Here is a 20,633-nt window from a genome sequence, read left to right as displayed (position 1 = left end):
GAATCAGCTAGTGTTTCCTCAAGTCCACACTGTGGAAAATCTACGTCTAATGATTATGATGGTCCTGGAAAGTCACTTACAAAGAAAAGAAAATATGATGATGATTATATAAAATATGGCTTTACATGCATTGGTGATCAAGAATGTCCAAAACCACTGTGTGTGATTTGTGGTGATGTTCTAGCAAACAGCAGCCTCAAACCTTCTCTACTTCGGCGCCATTTAGAAACTAGGCATCCTGCACAACTCGACAAGCCTGTTGATTTTTTCAAGCGAAAATTATCTGAGAGGAAAAGTGACATTACCAGTTTTATATCCAAAGCAAGTACTGATAATGAAAATGCACTTGAAGCATCATACCGCGTGAGCTACCGAGCAGCTAAAGCATCAGAAGCCCATACCATAGCAGAGAGCTTGATTGGTCCATGTATAAAAGACGTAGTTCATTGCATGCTTGGAGAAAAGGCTGCAAAAAGGATTGACATGGTACCTTTGTCCAATAATACGTTGTCACGAAGAATTAATGACATGTCAAATAACGTAGAGACCACAATTGTACAGAGAGTGAAAAATAGTCCATATTATGCTATACAGTTGGATGAATCAACTGATGTAGCTAATCTAGCTATTTTGCTACTGTTTGTACGTTATGTGAATGAAGGTCTGGTTGAAGACGACTTGTTGTTTTGCCGACCACTGGAAGAACGTACAACTGGAGAAGATATCTTCAATCTGACTAATGCATATTTTCAAGAAAAGGAAATAGATTGGTCCCGTTGCCTAGGCATTTGCACTGATAGGGCCACATCAATGACGGGGAAGTATACTGGATTTGTAGCTCGAACAAAAAAGGTTGCATCAAAAGTCTCTTGGACTCATTGCAGCATCCATAGACAAGCCCTCGCAACAAAACACATGCCTGAGGGACTGAAGGAAGTGCTGGACAATGCAGTGAAAATGGTGAATTTCATAAAATCATGCCAACAAATTCCAGAATATTTCACATACTTTGTGAAGAAATGGATAGAATACACGATTGTCTGTTGACCCATACTGAAGTTAGATGGCTCTCATGGGGCAAAATCCTGGTGCGCTTGTTTGAGCTTAGAACAGAAATCCTAGTTTTTTTCAACAGCCACCCTTTCCACCTTGCCAGCTGTTTGGAAAATAATGTCTGGCTCCAGAGCCTAGCTTATTTAGCAGATATTTTCTCAAGAATTAATTACCTAAATTTCTCTCTTCAAGGTCTCAATATAACAGTTTTCAATGTGCAAGAGCGAGTTGAATCCATGATAAAGAAGTTGCAGTTCTGGGAAAGTTGTTTGGAAAACAAACAATCAAACTGAGTGTTTCAGTAATCTTCATTACTTCCTGGCAGAACATAAACTTCAGTTGGATCAGTGCACTAAAACGAATATAACTGCACATCTAAAAGGACTTTGCACAACATTCAGGGATTACTTTCCAGCTATATCAGGCGATAATGACTGGATTCGCAACCCTTTTGATGATACCACTTTCTCAACACAGATATTGAACACTGAGGAAAAAGAGAAATTGATTGAGATCTCCTGTGATTACGAACTGAGAAGGAGTTTCAGAAATCTGTCATTGATCAACTTTTGGCTGAGTTTAAGAAACGAGTACCCCCTTCTGGCAGAAAAAGCTGCTGCAGTTTTGTTACCATTTTCAACAACATACTTATGCGAGAAATCGTTTTCCTCGTATGCACATCTGAAAACGAAATACAGAAACAGATTTGATGCCGAACCAGACCTGAGACTATCTTTCTCCAAAGGTTCCGGACTTCAAAGAGCGATGCAGAGCAAAGCAAGCGCATCCATCACACTGAGGAAATTTAAATTTAAAATCCTGGAAATATTCATTTTTAGAAGGGGGTTCACGAGATTTCACAATTTAGAGAAAGGGGTTCGCGGGCTGTTAAAGTTTGGGAACCACTGCGCTAGAGGTATTACAAAAAACGTATTTTCAGAGAAGTTAAATCAGGTGTTCCTATTTACTCGGTCAAATACTACAAGAACAAGGAAATGTTCAATTAAATTAAAAGCAACACATTTAAAACTGATAAAAGAAAATACATAATTTAGAGACATAACAAAAATATCCACAGTTATATTTAATAGAATAAAATAAATTAGGGATATAAACCTTCACATTTCAAGGCACAGGCCAAGCACTGAGTGGCAGGCTTAGGAAGAAACTTTCCCTATGTGCAGCTTATTGGGGGGGAATAACTTAGTGGTTTGAGTATTGGCCTGCTAAACCCAGGGTTGTGAGTTCAATCCTTGAGGGGGCCACTTAGGGATCTGGGGCAAAATCAGTACTTGGTCCTACTAAGTGAAGGCAGAGGGCTGGACTTGATGACCTTTCAGGGTCCCTTCCAGTTCTATGAGATAGGTATATCTCCATATTTATCCTTTGAAGCGTCTGGTATCAGCCACTGTCAAAGAAAAAGATACTGGTCTAGATGGACCACTAATCTGATTCTGTATGACAATTTCTAAATTCCTATTGTTATTAGAACCTTCTTATATGTGCCGTGGCAAAACAGAAATTGACAGATTTACAATGTTCACAATTTAACATAACATGAAGATCAAACTTTTACCACTTAATTACCTATCCTACGTTTTCTACGGACCTCAGATCTTATGAAAAAATAAAGCTGTGCTCAGCAAGCATTATGATTCATAAAGCGCAGGCTAATTCTAAGATAAAGAGTTACTTTACCTAGATTTCATAAGAGGTTGTGTCACCCATTTCTTTAGTTTCCGACGTCCAAAGGAAGTTTTGGTATGATCCAAGACCCACAATAGGCTGCCTTTTGTTTTCATATCAGTCTATGGTAAAAGTAGCAAGACTGTTTTTTATTAATTGAATAATTGAACATATACCTTAAATAATTACACCAATCCAAGTATTAAATAAAATTCATTTCGTTTAGTTTTACAAATACTAGAATTGAACAAGGGCCACTTGTATGCAAAAGTGTTATGTAAAATATCTTCAACAATGAATCAGAAGATATTTAAGATTATTTTTTCCCCTCTTTTAGCAAGCATGCTTTCTCACAAGACAGCCTCACAAAATGATAGAGATGAATTCTACAAATTAAATGAGGTTTGTAAGCATGAGCCAGTGATATGTTGGCAGTGGGAAAAAAAATTCCCCACACTAAAATGCCTGGAATGAAGTTGCTCAAGAGCTTCCAGACTCAGGAGGAGATTTTCAAAGGCACCTGTGGCAGTGGGATCCTTAACTCCCATTAGAAAATCAATGGAAGTTGAGGCCTAACTGCCATTTGTGGCTCTGAAAATTCTCTCCCTTTACGATCTGGTCCTATTTAAAAGCATTTAAAGTTTCTGGGTGAGATTTTCAAATGGGCATAAGGGATTTAGATGCACAACTTCCATTAATTTCATTGGGATTAGTGCAGTTAAATTCTATAGACAGCTTTGAAAATGTCAGACTCTATCAATAAATTATTACATTTTCCTCACCTGATTCTGTAAGATTTCCAGATTTTTCAGTGTTGTCCCATTAATTGTCATGTATTCAGCTTCACTTGATAACTGTTTAAAGTTACTGGGAAAAAACATTTCAGACGTCATATTGCCAGGGCAGAAAGAGACATCAGTGAAACACAAACATCTTAAATCAAACATTGGCTGTGTGGTGCAACATCAAGTAAAAATGGAAAGCAAATCAAATAAACTATACTAATAAAATAACTGCACGTAAATATCATCTTTCAACTAAGGATCTCAATCATGTGACTGACAGGGAAAATAAGGCACAGAGCATCTGAGCAACTAATCCAAGGTCGCACGATGATCTAACAACATAGCTCAAAATAAAACCCAGTTCTCAGATTCCTAGTCCGGCACACTAGCCACCCCTCCCATCTGTAGGCCAGCAGGAAAATGAATGACATGTATTCTTTTACCGGTGTCTAGGGAAGTTTCTATGATGTTTCAACAGAAGAACAGATTTCAGTTTATTTCCCACTATCTAAACAGCATGTGCAATACAGATAACACAGATGTCCTGAGTTCTGAGTTCTAAGAATAGATTTGATCATAATCAGCCATCACAATTATTTAGGGGAAAATAAACATTAGGATATGTTTAATGATTCCATCCTACTTTTAGTATGATGTTACCATGACCAAAATGATATGGCTTTGACTTCTTGACATATTACTCAGCAGAACAGACTAACAGGTTTCTAATGTTTGTACAGCAATTAAAAGCAACTCACAGAATGAAGCCCATCTTAAAAAGTAATCAAGTAAGATATGAAAGTAATTCCTTATACTCAGACACAGGTGTGTAGTGGTTGGGACAGAAAAGGGAGCGCAAAATATTCACTAACATGTTTTGACAAATGAAGTCATGATTGTCTAGCTTAATAATACTGTTGACTGCTCCTTGTACAAAATCTAGGGCACTTGTTAGTCCTCTTAGTTTGGAGAGAATGACTTTTCAGATAGGATTTACAAAATACACCTCTATCCCGATATAACGCGACCCGATATAACATGAATTCGGGTAAAGCAGCGCTCCGGGGGGGGGCGGGGCTGCGCACTCTGGTGGATCAAAGCAAGTTTGATATAACATGGTTTCACCTATAACGTGGTAAGATTTTTTGGCTCCCGAGGACAGCATTATATCGGGGTGGAGATGTAAATCTCCCCCTCCCATTAGACTGTAAGCTCTTTTGGGCAGGAACTGTGTTTTCTAACGTGTCTATAAAATGCATACCTTCGTGTTAATGCCACTAAATAAAATAATTATTACTAATAATCATTATTCTGGATTACAATGCCTTTTCATTGGTAAAGTCAGATAAAGTCAAATACCAAAACAATCTCATATGCAAAACAACTGCATCTTCCAAAATATACAATATTATGAGCAGCAAAACAATCAGAATCAAAGAAGATTATGGTTGAAAGAGACCTCAGGTGGTCATCTAGTCCAACCCCCTGCTCACAACAGGACCAACCCCAACTAAATCTAAATGCTATTCGTTTATTATGTTCAACCATGAGCTGTTGCTATTAGCAAAGCATTAAGTAGGGGTTCTCTTCATTTGGTTCTGAATATCTTTATCCAAACCTGAGTCCCCTACTAAACTTTTCAAAAACATCACACCACATCTTCTTAAGATCCAGTAGGTGAATAACCGACAAACAGAATTTTATTTCCATTTGATGTGTTCAGATTTGTCATAGTATGCTGTTCAACTCTGTCGCCACTCAAGCACATCTGTTCAGGGACTCTGTCTCTTTACCTGTTCCTTAAAGCATAAAGGATGCATTTGGATATTACATAAATAAATTTATAAATAAACAGTTGTAATACTTTGCTCTCATTTTGGTTGCTGGGCTTAGTGTGTGGGTGCTAGGGGGTTCATGTTGGTGGCCTGTGAGACACAGGAGGTCAAACTAGGTGACCTGGTGATCCCTTCTGTCCTTAAACTCTGACTGTAAATACAAAATATGTCCAGCAAGCAGTAACAGCAAGTTCCAGAACTAACATAAATGAAAGTACCCTGCCTCCATTCCCTGAAGCTTAGCTCAAATGCAAGACAAAGTCTCCAAACCAGGGAGGCGCCATATCACTCAGTGGCAAGGTCCAAAAGTGAGCCCTCAGAGCTGCAGGCACTGGGGAGAACATGCTAGGTTTGCTTCTTGATGGTACCATGCAAGATACTGGACAAACTGAAGCAGGCTGCAGTACCAGCGATTGAACCACACTCAAAGGCTGTGACACCAGCACCAGATGAGTGAACTCCTGCACCACCAGGAAATCTGGCACTGAAAGGCACAAAGATCTTGCACCGTTGCATACGCCTCCATTGTCATTGGTACCAAGAGGGTCCCCTGATGCTGCTGTTGTTGCATCAAAGGGTGCAGTACCAGGGGCTGAGATGATACCCCAGCAGCAGTCTGTCTCAACGGCACCAGCCTGGGTGCTGGAGTTGACGAGCCAGCATGAGGTGATATCAGCTCTGCGGAGCACCTCCTCTCCGAGGAGCCGTTATCCCATTTTCCCGCATGCTTGCTGGTTGACAGTGCCGAAGAGCTCAATCATTTGGATGAGTCCTTGGAACCCCTTTGCCGGTGTTTCTTTTTTGGCACCAGGGAAGCAGAGACACGCCATGAATTGGCAATGACTGGAGCAGTACTCCTAACCGAAGTTGATGAACTCAATACCCATTCCAAGCGGGAAGGCTCTGAAGACAGACGCAGGGTGCCATGACAAGGTGATGAAGTCTCATCTCTATCCTTTATTGTTCTGGATTAAAAGTCCCTGCAGATCTGGTGCCTGTCACAGACACAACCCTCGCTGAGGCACGTTAAACACCACGAATGACAGTCAGTCATCGGCTGGGATTTTCTGCAGTCACTGCAAGACGTAAAGCCTGGAGACCAAAGCATTCCCTGGTACCAGGTGTCAGTACCCAGAACAACTAGGAACTGACTGAACTACCAACCATATTAACTAAATTATGCAAGATCAGAAAAATACAAAATAAATACTAGGGCTGTCAATTAATTGCAGTTAATGCATGCAATTAATGCAAAACAAATTAACTAGATTAAAAAAGTCACGAGTAATCGCAGTTTTAATCACACTGTTAAACAACAACAGAATACCAATTTAAATGTATTATAAATATTTTTGGACATTTTTCTACATTTTCAAAAATACTGATTTCTATTACAACACAGAATACGAAATGTACAGTGCTCACTTTATATTTTTTTTTTAATACAAATATTTGCACTATAAAAAGATAAACAAAAGAAATAGTATTTTTCTTTAAGGTTATGAAGCCTGTTGTCCCTTTTCTCTGAAAACAATTAGGGACCTTTGAAAGCAAAGTCCTGGATAGTCTGTTGGACTCTAGGGGTTGCCCAGATGACAACAACCACGAACACCTTCTCATAGTAACAGCTGATGCCATGGTTCAAGCAGCTGAATCTGCATTGTCCAAACTGTTCTGGAAAACAGTCCTACTGACCAGCTTACTATCTACCACCATGACTGCAAACTCCTACCTACAGTTCTCTGGTAACTTGTCTTGAAATTTTATAGCACTCCCCAAGAGAGTGAAGTCACGACGACTCAGGAGTGCTTGTTGGTTTGCATTTCTGAGTTGCGGACTTCCTGAGGAATAAAGTTTGTGCCTCTTTGTCCAGCATGTTGTCCTTGTCTCTCCCACTCATTGGCAGCTGCCACCACAAGAGAACCAGGGTGGGTGGGAGTGGGAGCAGAAATGTTCAAATCCCTGCAAGGGGACGAAGTATCTCCTCTCAGTTTGTTTTGCGATGGAAGGCAAAAAGGTGGGTGTCTACCAAAGAGCCTTAACTGGCTCCATAATGGCTCCATAAAATCAGAAAAGCTACCCTGGCTGGGGTTGCCAATACCAGAATATCTACCAATTTGTGAGCACTTTCATTCACCTCCTCAGTCTCAGTGTCAAGTACAGAAGCCACCCTCCTCACAAGATCTTGATAAGCCCTGTGGTCCTCTGGTGGAGGGTCAGTTGTTGGCTCATAATAGCCTCATCTGGTGATGAGGTATAGGAAACAGCATGCATCTAGGGTGGTGGCTGATATTTGACTTGCGGTGAAGAAGCTGCCTGGGTGACTTCTAGCTGCTCGGTACCAGTGAACGATGCACTCGGTGCCAATGTTTTTGGTGTGCTCTCCATGACAGTGAGCAATACAGCAGGGGGGAGCGGGGTCCTAACTGGAGGGAGAATGCCCCCATCGCATCCAGAACAGCCAGTGATATGCACCTGGAACCCATCCTTGCCTGGGCCATTGATCTTTAGAGGGAGGTTGCTGCATAGCACATGGTCCCAAAGTCTCTGATGAGAGGGTATGTTACCCATCCTGGATGGGATACAGAAGACATCTCCTCCAAGACCAAAGAAGAGTGGGATACTTCTGACAATGGAGTGGCAAATGCAGATGGGTCTGGTGAGAGGTAGCCCAAGCCCAGGGATGGTGGAACCAGAAAAATCACTGGAGGTTTTCCTCTCGAGAGCGCAGGCTTTTGCATAAGCTTGGGTAGCAGTACCGCAGGATCTTGACATAGTGAGGCATGAGAAGGAGGCACTGGTACCATCCTTGGGCGTTCTACTGCTGGTGATACCAGTATGGAGAGACTAAGCAGGTCCCTTGTGGCTGCATAGCATAGCATAGCAAATTAAGGGGATACAGCTATTCAACGGTCCAGATTATATCCCGGAAAATGTCACACTGGGGTTCAATGAATGTTGCCTGCAAGACAAGGTTAAGACTCACAGTCTCGAGGAGTTTGCTGGTGAGGTGGATAGACTGGTGTGGCAGGAAGCAAGCTCTCTTCTTGAGGGAGAGATAACAGCGTCCTATAGTTCTGCACTCCCCGAGAGAGAATCACGTAAGCCCCATGCCATGCTTACTTCTCAGAAACATCATATTATAGGTATGATAAAGACATGTACCGATCTAAGCTTGAGTAATGTGGGACCCAAATTCCAGGGGCAGTTTTGTGTTTAATCAACCTGACTCTTGAGCTCACCAGTGAAGAGTGGCACAAGGCTAGCAACCCTGATGTGGATGGGGACTAGGTACAGGAGTCCAGGGATTCCCAGAATATAAGGGTAAGTCCGACAGCCAGGCCCTGAAGCTTTGAGAGTCAGGGTTGTGTAGAACTGAAGGGAACAGGATAACTGCTCTCTGATTTATCCTGAATTAGTACAAGACTCTCAAAGTGACAGAGGAAGGATGATACCTCAGTTCACCCCACCCAATTGCCTTTACTGCTATAAGACAGCAACAAAAAGAGTCCTGTGGCACCTTATAGACTAACAGATGTATTGGAGCATAAGCTAACATGACTGAATACTCACTTTGTCTGACGAAGTGGGTATTCACCCACGAAAGCTTATGCTCCAATACATCTGTTAGTCTATAAGGTGCCACAGGACTCTTTGTTGCTTTTTACAGATTCAGACTAACACGACTACCCCTCTGATACTTGCTGTAAGACAGTAACTCTGTAGTTAAATCAGGAAAGCAAAAAGGGAAGGCTCCTAAGTACAGCCAGAACATGGGGAAATGGAGCTCAGAGATAGGAGCAGATCACACTAGGGCAGATGTTGTAACAGCACCCTAGGAATAAAAGACACAACTGAAGGAGAACATCCCACCATCAGTCTTGGCTATTGACTGGTTCTCTCCTTCAGGGATTCTATCTACTTGTGAGCGCTACCTACATGGTATCTGACCCACCCCCATCACTACAGTAATATGGTAATATCCAAGCAGGCTAAATGATTACACTGCATAGACAACTTCTCCCGTATAAGGACAAGCACCTTCTATCCCTCATCTTCACTTCACTAATCTCTTATTCTCTTTCATTTACTTTCTTCATTCTTCTATTTGCCAGAACACACCACTTCGGAGAGGCAGACTGGACAGAATAGATGCACAAAAGTTCTAGGCTGAGAAGAAAAAGAAAAAGGAGGAGGGAGGACAAAGTTAGTCCTAAAAAGGGCTAAAAAAAATGACTACTTTGTGTACTGCTTTCTGGCAGCTAGAGTCATTCAGCATATAAGTGTAATGCTGTCTACAAAATGGAAAAAAGGAAAAGGGAGCACAATGCAGATCTTGCTGAGTAACTAACAATGAAATTCACCCTCTCTGTACAGAAGGTGTGCAGCATAAGGTGCATGCCCCATATAAACCCTATTCTAAGAGCTTAAGTGGTACTTTACGTCATGCATAGACTCTGTACTGGGGGGTGAATTTCACCGTATGTGGATAAAATTCTTGTTCAGTTATTCTGAAGTTTTCCTCCTTAAAACTCTTCTTTTTTAGTTTATGAAAGTTTTGAGATGGTATCCACAATGCATACACGTGAAATATTTCTGACTGCAGATCCTGAAAGTTGCATCATTTACTGGCCACTGGTCCCCACTGTACTCTCTAAATTACTCAAACAGGACATTTTTCTGGAAGTTGATGAATTCCTTTCAAATAACTGACACCAAACTCTAGGAAACTGTACTCTAAGAGCTAACCAATACGAAGATTATAACCAGCATGCTTTTTGACTGTTGAAAGTACTAAAGAGGTTTTCAAATGCGCCAATGGGAATTAGGCACCCAACTCCCACTGATTTTCAATTAAAATTCTGTGCCTAACTGCCCTTTGTGCCTCAGAAAATCTCCTGCTAGATGTTATTCACCCTTTTGATAGAAATCACACAGAAATAAAGGGTCATCTAGTCTTACAATATTATAATTAGAATATGCCTCTGTAATAGAGCTGTTTCCTTATTCACTGTTGTATTTAAAAGCCTCTCCTGAAGAGTAATAACAAATCTGGAGTACTTCACGCAAGAGAATCACCTCATTACTTATGTGGGAAAAAACTATCCTGAAAACTAGTTCCATAATTCTCTAAGCAGTCAAAACTGATGTTTAGCAGTTTGCAGGAGCTCTTCATAACTCAAAGGAATGTTTCCTTTGTCTAAGCCTGCTTCCATTAGATCTATAAACTTCTTAGACTGAAAGTTGTATCTCACAGCACACATCATGCTCACTGACTCATTAGTAGATGCTCATTGACCTAAATTCTCTCAGCAACTTTAAGTTGTCTGTCAGTGTGGCAGAAGCATTTATTTTATCTGCTTCATGTAGAATTGCAGAAAATAACAATCTGATACCGCTGCATAAAATGCATTCCCTTTCCAGAAATTAACTTTATGGATTATTTTACTGACATCTTTAATGTTTATTTTTAATATGACTGAAGTTGTAGTTGGCCCAATATTTCTATATGTAACATGTTACTAACAATGAGCAGAGCCCCAGGAAACAAGTAGCTACTAGAAAGGGAGTCCCCATATTAGATAGTCAAGGGAGTATAGGTGACCGGCATCACTTCTTTCAACGAAGTAAAACAGAAGACAAGTTTCTTAGTACAATATCACCAATTACCTCAACACTATGCATTTTCTTTGTAGTGTAACTCTAGGATATCAGGAAATCTTTAAACTTTCCATTCAGGTGCTTTCTTTGTTCATACATTCAGGTCAGGCCTGTTATGTCAAGAGTCACCTATTACATTAATCCTTTTCCTTCCCATTCTGTAATTATACTCAATTTGGAACTTGCAGCTAGTGCAGAATGTGGCAGCCCACTTGTTAAGCAAGGTCTAACACTGAGAGTACATTGCACCTGTACTACTGAATGATTTCCAGGTGAAATTTAAGGTGTTTAAAGTCCTAAGAGGTTTGGGTCCACACTATCTGAGAGAACATCTGCCTTTTTGTGTGTTATTGCAGCAGTGGAAATCATCGAAGGCACTTGAGCCAACACCGTCCATGGCAATACAACACTTTCAAGAATTATAGGTCCTTGACTTTAGAACTCACTCTGCTCCTTTGTTTAGGAGTACTCATATTTGGTGATCTTCTGCACACAACAAGATGGACCTACCTGTTCAACAGGCTCTTTTCAGGTAAATCTGTGGGATGGACTGGAGTGCTGTGACTAAGATGCTGCTTGAGGGATTTGGCATGTTGGTATGGGAGATGATATTTAGAGTTGGGGAGATATCATAAGGCTTTTTTTTTCTTATCAGATCTACAAGGCTTGCTGAGTGTTCCGTTGTTAATATTTTGTATATTTTTTTGGATGGAGGAAAAAGGGGGGCTTTGTAGGAGCAAACCAAATCCAAATAAGCCAAAAATCCAAATATGTTATTCTACACCATGTATATTTTATAAGCGTAAGCAGTTTAGAATCAACCCAATATTAGAAAAATGTTAGAGATTGACAAGCCCAAATATCATCTCTTCTAAAATTCAGATTTTAAAAATTCTCTGTAATGCATAAAAAAAGACGGTTACTCACCGTTGTAACTGTTGTTCTTCGAGATGTGTTGCTCATATCCATTCCATTAGGTGTGCGCGCGCCGCGTGCACGATCGTCGGAAGATTTTTACCCTAGCAACACCGGCGGGTCGGCTGTGGAGCCCCCTAGAGTGGCGCCTTCATGGCGCTGAATATATACCCCAGCCGACCCGGCGCCCCCTCAGTTCCTTCTTGCCGGCTACTCCGACAGTGGGGACGGAGGGCGGGTTTGGAATGGATATGAGCAACACATCTCGAAGAACAACAGTTACAACGGTGAGTAACCGTCTTTTCTTCTTCGAGTGCTTGCTCATATCCATTCCATTAGGTGACTCCCAAGCCCAACTTAGGTGGTGGGGTCGGAGTGAGACATTGCTGTGTGCAAAACCGCTGATCCAAAGGCAGCATCGTCCCTGGACTGCTGCACTAGTGCATAGTGTTCTGTAAACGTGTGGACTGACGACCAAACCGCAGCTCCACAAATGTCCTGGATCGGAACTTGCGCCAGGAAAGCCGTCGAGGACGCTTGGGCCCTCGTGGAGTGAGCGGTGAGGTGCGGTGCTGAGACACCTGCCAGGTCATAGCAAGTCCGGATGCAAGACGTAATCCAGGAGGATAGGCGTTGTGAGGAGACCGGTGAGCCTTTCATTCGGTCAGCCACTGCAACGAAGAGTTGCGTCGTCTTTCTAAAGGGCCTTGTGCGGTCAATGTAGAAGGCCAGGGCCCTGCGTACGTCCAGGGAATGCAAACGTTGATCCTGGCGAGAAGCATGTGGTTTAGGGTGAAAAACCGGGAGAAATATATCCTGGTTGATATGAAATGGAGAAACCACCTTAGGGAGAAAGGCAGGATGTGGGCGGAGCTGCACTTTATCCTTATGGAAAACTGTGTAAGGGGGCTCGGATGTAAGCGCCCTGAGTTCAGAAACGCGCCTTGCTGAGGTGATGGCTACGAGGAAGGCTGTCTTCCAGGACAGGTACAGAAGTGAACAGGTGGCCAGTGGCTCGAATGGAGGACCTGTGAGCTTGGAGAGAACCAGGTTGAGGTCCCACGTCGGAACGGGCTGACGTTGTTGTGGGTACATCCGGTCTAAGCCCTTGAGGAATCTAACGACCATCGGGTTAGAGAATACCGAGGACGCGAGTTCCCCTGGATGGAAGGCCGATATAGCGGCCAGGTGAACTCTAATTGAAGATATCGCCAACCCTTGCTGTTTTAGGGAGAGGAGATATTCCAAAATGAGAGGGATAGGTGCGTGCAATGGGGACGTGGCTCGTTGTTCGCACCAACAGGAGAACCGCTTCCACTTGGCCAAGTATGTGGTCCGTGTTGAGGGCTTCCTACTGCTCAGCAGAATCTGTTGGACAGAGTGAGAACACTGTTGCTCTGCCTGGGTGAACCATGGAGCAGCCACGCCGTGAGGTGGAGTGATTGCAGGTCGGGGTGACGCAGCCGGCCGTGGTTCTGCGTGATGAGATCCGGATACAACGGAAGCGGGATCGGTGTCTGAACCGAGAGTTCCAACAGCGTGGTGTACCAATGTTGTCTCGGCCACGCTGGAGCGATCAGAATCACCTGTGCCTGGTCTCTGCGCAATTTGAGCAGTACCTTGTGGACCAGAGGAAACGGAGGGAAGGCATAAAACAGGTGGTCTTTCCAGGGAAGGAGAAACGCATCCGAGAGGGAGCCCGGAGCTCGACCTTGCAGGGAGCAGAACACGTGGCACTTCCTGTTGTCTTGAGATGCAAACAGGTCTATCTGGGGAAACCCCCACTTCTGGAAGACGGAATGTATGATGTCCGGACGGATAGACCACTCGTGCGTTTGAAAGGACCTGCTGAGCCGGTCCGCTAAAGTGTTCTGGACTCCAGGGAGGAACGATGCCGTGAGATGGATTGAGTGGGCGATGCAGAAGTCCCACAGGCGAATGGCCTCTTGGCATAGAATTGACGAACGTGCTCCTCCTTGCTTGTTGATGTAAAACATGGCCGTGGTGTTGTCGGTGAGAACTAACACACAGCGGCCACGTAGGAGATTGAGAAATGCCTGGCACGCCAGGCGCACCGCCATCAGTTCCCGAACATTGATGTGTAGGGCTAGCTGAGGTGCAGTCCACAGGCCCTGGGTATGGTGCTCGTTGAGATGGGCGCCCCAACCCAGAGATGAAGCGTCTGTGACCAGGTGCAGAGAGGGTTGTGGGGCGTGAAACGGCATCCCCTCGCAAACCACATTGTGATCTAGCCACCATGTGAGGGAGGTCAGGACCGAGTTCAGGATTGTGACCACCATATTCAGGCTGTCCCGATGTGGGCGGTATATTGATGACACCCAGGTCTGGAGTGGGCGAAGCCGAAGTCTGGCATGCCTGGTTACGTACGTGCATGAAGCCATGTGACCCAGGAGGGTAAGGCACGACCTCACCGTGGTAGTTGGGAAGGCCTTGAGTCCCTGGATGAGGCTCGTGATGGTGCAAAAGCGATTGTCTGGCAGGATGGCTTGTGCGCGTCTGGAGTCTAGAACCGCACCGATGAATTCTATTCTCTGGGTAGGTTCTAGAGTGGATTTGTCCTTGTTGAGTAGGATACCCAACTTGTTGAATGTGCGCACTATTATGTGGACGTGATCGCGAACTTGTTCCTTGGTGCGACCGCGTACCAGCCAGTCGTCTAGGTACGGGAACACCTGTATCCCTTGCCGACGAAGGTACGCTGCCACGACAGCCATACATTTCGTGAAGACCCGTGGGGCCGAAGATAGTCCGAAGGGAAGGACTGCAAATTGGTAGTGCACCCTGTTTACCACGAATCGGAGGAAGCGTCTGTGAGGCGGGTAAATAGCAATGTGAAAGTATGCGTCTTTCATGTCGAGGGCGGCAAACCAGTCTCCAGGATCGAGGGAAGGGATAATGGCCCCCAGAGAGACCATGCGGAACTTCAACTTTACTACGAATTTGTTGAGTCCGCGCAAGTCCAAGATGGGTCGCAGACCTCCTTTGGACTTGGGGATGAGGAAATAACGGGAATAGAATCCCCTGCCCCTTAAATCCACCGGAACCTCCTCTATGGCCCCCATGGCGAGGAGCGTAGAGACTTCCTGTATAAGAAGTTGCTCGTGAGAAGGGTCCCTGAAGAGGGACGGGGAAGGGGGGGAGGAGGGGGGGATAGAAGAAAACTGGATAGCGTATCCCCTCTCCACCGTGCGGAGGACCCAACGGTCCGAAGTTATAAGGGACCAAGCACGGTGGAAGTGGGAGAGGCGATCCCGAAAGGAGGGGGGCTGGATCCTGGGGGATGACTGGGGCGCCGTCCTCGACCGCACCTTCAAAAGTTCTGCCTGGGGCCTGAAGGTGGTCGAGGTGGCCCCTGGTTCTGGCCAGGTTGAGGGCCGGTCCACCTTCTTCTACCACCTCGCCCTCGCCTTCGGGCCGAGTCCTGTCTCTGACGAGGCGGGGGGGGGTAGAAGCGCTGAGGCTGCGGCCTAAACGGCCTGCGCTGGGGGCCCACAACATGCATCCCCAGGGAGCGCATGATTGTTCTCGAGTCCTTGAGGCTCTGCAGGCGAGAGTCCGTCTTATCCGAGAACAATCCATGACCCTCAAAAGGCAGATCTTGTAGGGTTTGCTGCAGCTCCGGAGGCAAACCCGAAACCTGAAGCCAGGAGATCCTGCGCATAGCGATACCCGAAGCCAGGGTCCTCGCCGCTGAGTCTGCAATGTCCAAGGAGGCCTGCAAGGAGGTCCGAGCCACCTTCTTGCCCTCCTCTACCATGGCTCCAAACTCTTCCCTGGACTCTTGGGGAATCAACTCCTTAAACTTCCCCATAGAGTTCCAGGAGTTGAAATTGTAGCGGCTCAGTAGCGCCTGTTGGTTCGCCGCTCTAAGTTGTAGCCCTCCGGCTGAGTAAACCTTACGGCCAAACAGGTCGAGTCGCTTAGCCTCTTTTGATTTAGGCGCTGCAGCCTGCTGGCCGTGGCGCTCTCGTGCATTCACTGATTCCACCACCAGTGAACACGGTTGGGGGTGGGTATACAAGTACCCATAGTCCTTAGAGGGGACAAAGTATTTTCTTTCCACCCCTCTCGCTGTGGGTGGAATGGAGGCAGGAGTTTGCCATATCGTATCCGCATTCGATTGTATCGTGCGGATCAGAGGTAACGCCACCCTCGATGGGGCATCTGCTCCAAGGATGTTCACGATCGGGTCGTGCACCTCCACTATCTCCTCCGCCTGCAGGTCCATATTACGGGCCATCCTACGCAGGAGATCCTGGTGAGCCCGAAGATCTATCGGAGGGGGACCCGTACATGAAGTGCCCGCCACTGCCTCGTCCGGAGAGGAGGAAGAGGATGCCTCCGGTGGTACCGGATCCAAGGGGGGGTCCTGATCCCCTTGCTCTTGGGCCGGGGCATCACCTGCACTTGGGTCCCTGGTGTCGGGTGGCGTGGACACCGAAGCCTCCATGCCTCCTGGCGGAGGCCGAGAGATGGTGGATTCTGGGGCCCTTCTGACCGAGTGACCCGAGCGAGAGGTCGATGGTATTGGAGCCCCTTGCTCTTGGTGGTACGCCCACGGGGTCCAAAACGACCAGTGAGAAGGTCCATGAGAGTGGTCCTCTGCCATCTCTTGCCAGTGGCCGAAATTTTGTTCCTCGGCGTGCCCTTGAGGGGGGTATGCCGATCTCGACAGGTCCTCCGAGGACCGAGACACCGATCTAGACGGCCATGGCGGTGCCGAGAGAGATGAAACCATCCCGGTGGGCTGCGGTGCCGCACGGTGCCGGTCCGGAGATGATCTATCTCTGTGCGGTGCCGGCGATCGGTGCCGGGATCGCGACCGGTGCCGATGACCTCGTCGGTGCCGGGAGTCGGATCTGGACCTCGACGAGGACCTGGAGTATGCCCGGTGCCGGGAGCGACCCCTCGACGTCGAGCGTCGACCGTAGCGGTGCCGAGAGCTACGTCTCGACGTTGATCGGTGCCGACGATCATATCGGTGCCGAGACGAAGAGCGGTGCCGCGACGAAGATCTTGGCCGCGAGTACGACCGGTGCCGAGACGGTATTCGGTGCCGGGACTGCGAGCGGCGTGGGGACCTGCTTCGGGACCTGGATCGGTGCCGAGGTTCCAGCCCTTGTGATGGCGGGCGCATCAAGGCAGGTTTCCCCCTCGACTGGACCGTGCGAGTCAACGGTGCAGTCGGTGCCGGTGGTTGAGGCGGTGCCGGCTCCGTGAGAGCTATTAAGTCTCTCGCCGCCGCGAAGGTCTCTGGGGTCGACGGGAGGCACTGTATCACCGCCGGCCTGGGGGGAGACGCTATCTGCACCGGACTCAACGGCCCACTTGTCTGTCTGGTGTGACTCTCCCAGGGACAAATTTAAAACTACTTAACTAACTTACAACAAACTCTAAGACTATAACTATAACTACAACTATGATACAACAAGATAAGCTAGGGAAAGTGGAGAACAGCTAAGCAGCGCTCCACAGTTCCAACGACCGTCAGGGGCGGTAAGAAGGAACTGAGGGGGCGCCGGGTCGGCTGGGGTATATATTCAGCGCCATGAAGGCGCCACTCTAGGGGGCTCCACAGCCGACCCGCCGGTGTTGCTAGGGTAAAAATCTTCCGACGATCGTGCACGCGGCGCGCGCACACCTAATGGAATGGATATGAGCAAGCACTCGAAGAAGAATTCTAAGTTTTCAAAAAAAGGTCTGCAATAATGAAAAGGACATTTGTCAGCTGCAAAATCTACCAACTAAACCTAAGTATTCTGTGTGCTTTGGTTTATTGCCACGCCCACTATTGCTGTCCACCTGCCCACATTATTTTTACAAGACAGTGAGGTAGTGAAACTAGATTTTTGTAAGAGAACAAAGCTATTTCGTGGCATGTAGGAAGCTCCAGGAGGAAGGGGGAGGAGCAGGGATGGGGCACGCTCCGGGGAAGAGGCGGGGAAGAGGCAGGATGGGGTGGAGCAGGGGCAGGAAGAGGCGGGGCAGGGGTGGGGACTTGGGGGAAAAGGTGGAATGGGGGCGGGACCTGGAGTGGAGGTTGAGCATCCCCCAATTAGAGGGGAAGTCAGTGCCTATGCATTTAATGTCTTTCCCATAAATTTATTACATGGTAGTTTACCCACCAATATGGTACCACCCACTAAACTCCCTGGATTTGTCAATGTGTTTTAAATTTTTAAATAGGTGACCAGATTCAGACTCAAAAAGCTCATAAACATTTGGATACATTAAATACACATGTGCTTCAAAAGCTAAAGAGAAAGTGCGTGAAATATTTTTGTAGGAAAATAAAATATCGGCGAGGCTCATGGTCATAAAAAAAATCTTTAAAATGCAGCAGCAGACTTTTGTCCACAAAACCAAACAGAAGTAAAGTTGAGATAAGATGTCTGGGCTTTATTAACAAACTTTTTCATTTCCCATGACAGTATCAGTTTCTGCAGCTTGTTTGTTTTTAATTACATTTGGCTGTAGTACAAGCCAATTTAAATATTGTTAGTACTGACTACAAGCGTATTCTTTCCTATTTCTAATGATTTTTATTGAATATCACTTGATGTTTTGTTAGTGTTAATTAGGAACTCAACTGTAGAACATCATGTTTACAAAGACCAGGTTTATCCCAGAAGCAGGTGCACTAATTTTGTAGAAGGGAAGTTGCCAGCTAGAATTTACAAAATGGCAGATGGTTAAGGTCCTACTTCATTCACAATATTGCGGAAATTGTAGATCCTGCAATATTAGTCTTCAACCACAATTCTGATTTTAATTAGCTTACTTTTCACACTTCACAATTTTGCATACATTTTGAGTATGCAATTAGTACTGCACTAACATTCAATGCCTGTAAAATGTAAAAGGCTAAAGTGACTGGACTTGATTTCTACAGTAATTGTATTAAGACTTTTAGTCTTCTGAATTTTAATATTGTACTTTTTTTTAATTAACATCATATAGTTGCAGCAAAATGTCTGACTATCAAAAAAATTAGCAAGCATGACATAATACTTGAGTGTTTACTCTGGCTTTTCCAAATTACTGCTATTAATAAAGGTCCATTATTACTTTTCCGCAATTTTCCATGTCTTGTCTGCAACTCAGCCACAATTATTTGAAGATCATCCCGCGATTCAAGTAGGGTCTTACAGATGGCACATTTTTATCATTATTTTGATTTTCTGAGATTTATATAAAATAACTTACCTCGGGTTGTAAAGTATCTTTTCCAAATTAAATTCTTTGAGGTACATAATTACTGCTGCCAAAGAGCAAATCACAGGCTTATCCAAGTTTAGGATTATAGACAGTTGTTGAGAACCTGCAAAAATATGATTTCCTTTGTTAAATGATTGCCACTAAAAATTGAGACATGATTATCTATTTTTCAATTCAGTCAAGTACAAATAGAAGATTTTATTGTGAAAGCGTTAAAAATATTGTTTATAAAACAACAAAAATGAACTTTCAAAATAACATTTACAAACTGGGACAGAGCAGTTTATGAATTTGTGTGTTGTTCCAATGCAAATGGGGATATAAAATACTGGACTTTGCACTCAGTTCCCCCCACTCTCCCCTAGAAATTGCTGATCATCAGTCCAGATGATTTATAAATTTACAGACTAAGGCCTTGATCCTGCAATCTGATACATGAAGGTGGCACTGGCTCTGCACGGGTGCACATGATTGCCCATGCAGATCAGGACCTGTTTTGTAAAGTTGCTTTATGAAAGTAGAATTTTGCTTTTACCTATTACTCTCTACTATAACCTCCACCCCAATACCAACAGTATCAAATTTTGCAATAAAATACAGCTCAACATAAAAAGGACTTTTACCAGACTTTACTGCAGAGAAACTGAAACAAGCATAAGCGTGCTTTTTAAACGGTTTCTTATTAGCAGAGTGTTAATTAAGAAACATTTTCATAGGTTTTTGCCAAATTTTCTTCACTTTTTACACAATGTGCGAATTTAAGTTTTCAAAGTAAGTATCTTCAGATTGGGAAAAAATATTAAGAATTCTTTACTACTAGCCTACTGCTCACTTCTCCAGATCACATCATCATTCTTGAAATTTGTGAAATTCCACATCTACTCTCATTCTTCTCCAATTTAGTCAGAGACATAATAGAGGTAACTTCTCAGAAATATCTACAGTACTACATAGTCTTTACATTTCTGCCTTTTTCCAGCTACTGTACTTGTTTCGCAACTATGTACCAGTTCAGAGGGTAGTTATTAATAAATATTTGTATTAGTCAGACCTAGCGGTCCAAGCTCCATTGTACTAGCCTGTATTTGTCTATATAGCAACTAACCAGCACTATAAATTTCAAAGACTTTCTGAATGAAGTACCTGTGGTATCAAGCATTCCTCTTGCATAAAAATCAGTAATCAGCTGGAAAGCATGGCTGTATTCAAAATAAATACTTTCCATCCTTTCTATTCGAATTCTGTCATCTTGTAAACTGGAATGAAAAAAATAATGCTCATTAGTTTTCAATTCTTAATCTCCTTTTACGAACTAAAGAAGGCTCAGACTTCAACTCAATATTTTTTTCCTCTTTCCTCTCTTTTTATTACTAAGAAGCCAGGGGATAGTAAATGAAGACATCAGTTACGGCATCTAATCTAAGAGGGATTCTAAAACAATTTTAACTTTTTTTTTTAA

The 20,633-nt window shown here is 44.5% G+C and overlaps 1 protein-coding gene across 9 annotated transcripts in view; it reads right to left on the bottom strand.

The window, feature by feature from the left end:
• Positions 1 to 20,633, bottom strand: part of MSH3 (mutS homolog 3) — a 198,101-nt gene that overhangs the window by 115,965 nt on the left and 61,503 nt on the right. For 8 of the 9 annotated variants that reach the window (XM_065550149.1, XM_042855881.2, XM_042855882.2 and 5 more), the window contains 4 exons: positions 20,318 to 20,430; positions 19,163 to 19,277; positions 3,522 to 3,606; positions 2,752 to 2,861 (listed from right to left, as the gene is read on the bottom strand). In XM_065550149.1, coding sequence (XP_065406221.1) covers positions 2,752 to 2,861; positions 3,522 to 3,606; positions 19,163 to 19,277; positions 20,318 to 20,430 — 423 coding nt within the window. The remainder of the gene's footprint in view (positions 1 to 2,751; positions 2,862 to 3,521; positions 3,607 to 19,162; positions 19,278 to 20,317; positions 20,431 to 20,633) is intronic. The other variant, XM_065550148.1, reaches the window with a different exon arrangement.

This window comes from Chrysemys picta, chromosome 6 (assembly GCF_011386835.1).
Source record: "Chrysemys picta bellii isolate R12L10 chromosome 6, ASM1138683v2, whole genome shotgun sequence".
Classification (NCBI taxonomy): domain Eukaryota; kingdom Metazoa; phylum Chordata; order Testudines; family Emydidae; genus Chrysemys; species Chrysemys picta.
The sequence above is the reverse complement of the archived record's forward strand: the minus strand, read 5'-3'. Positions and strand labels throughout refer to the sequence as shown.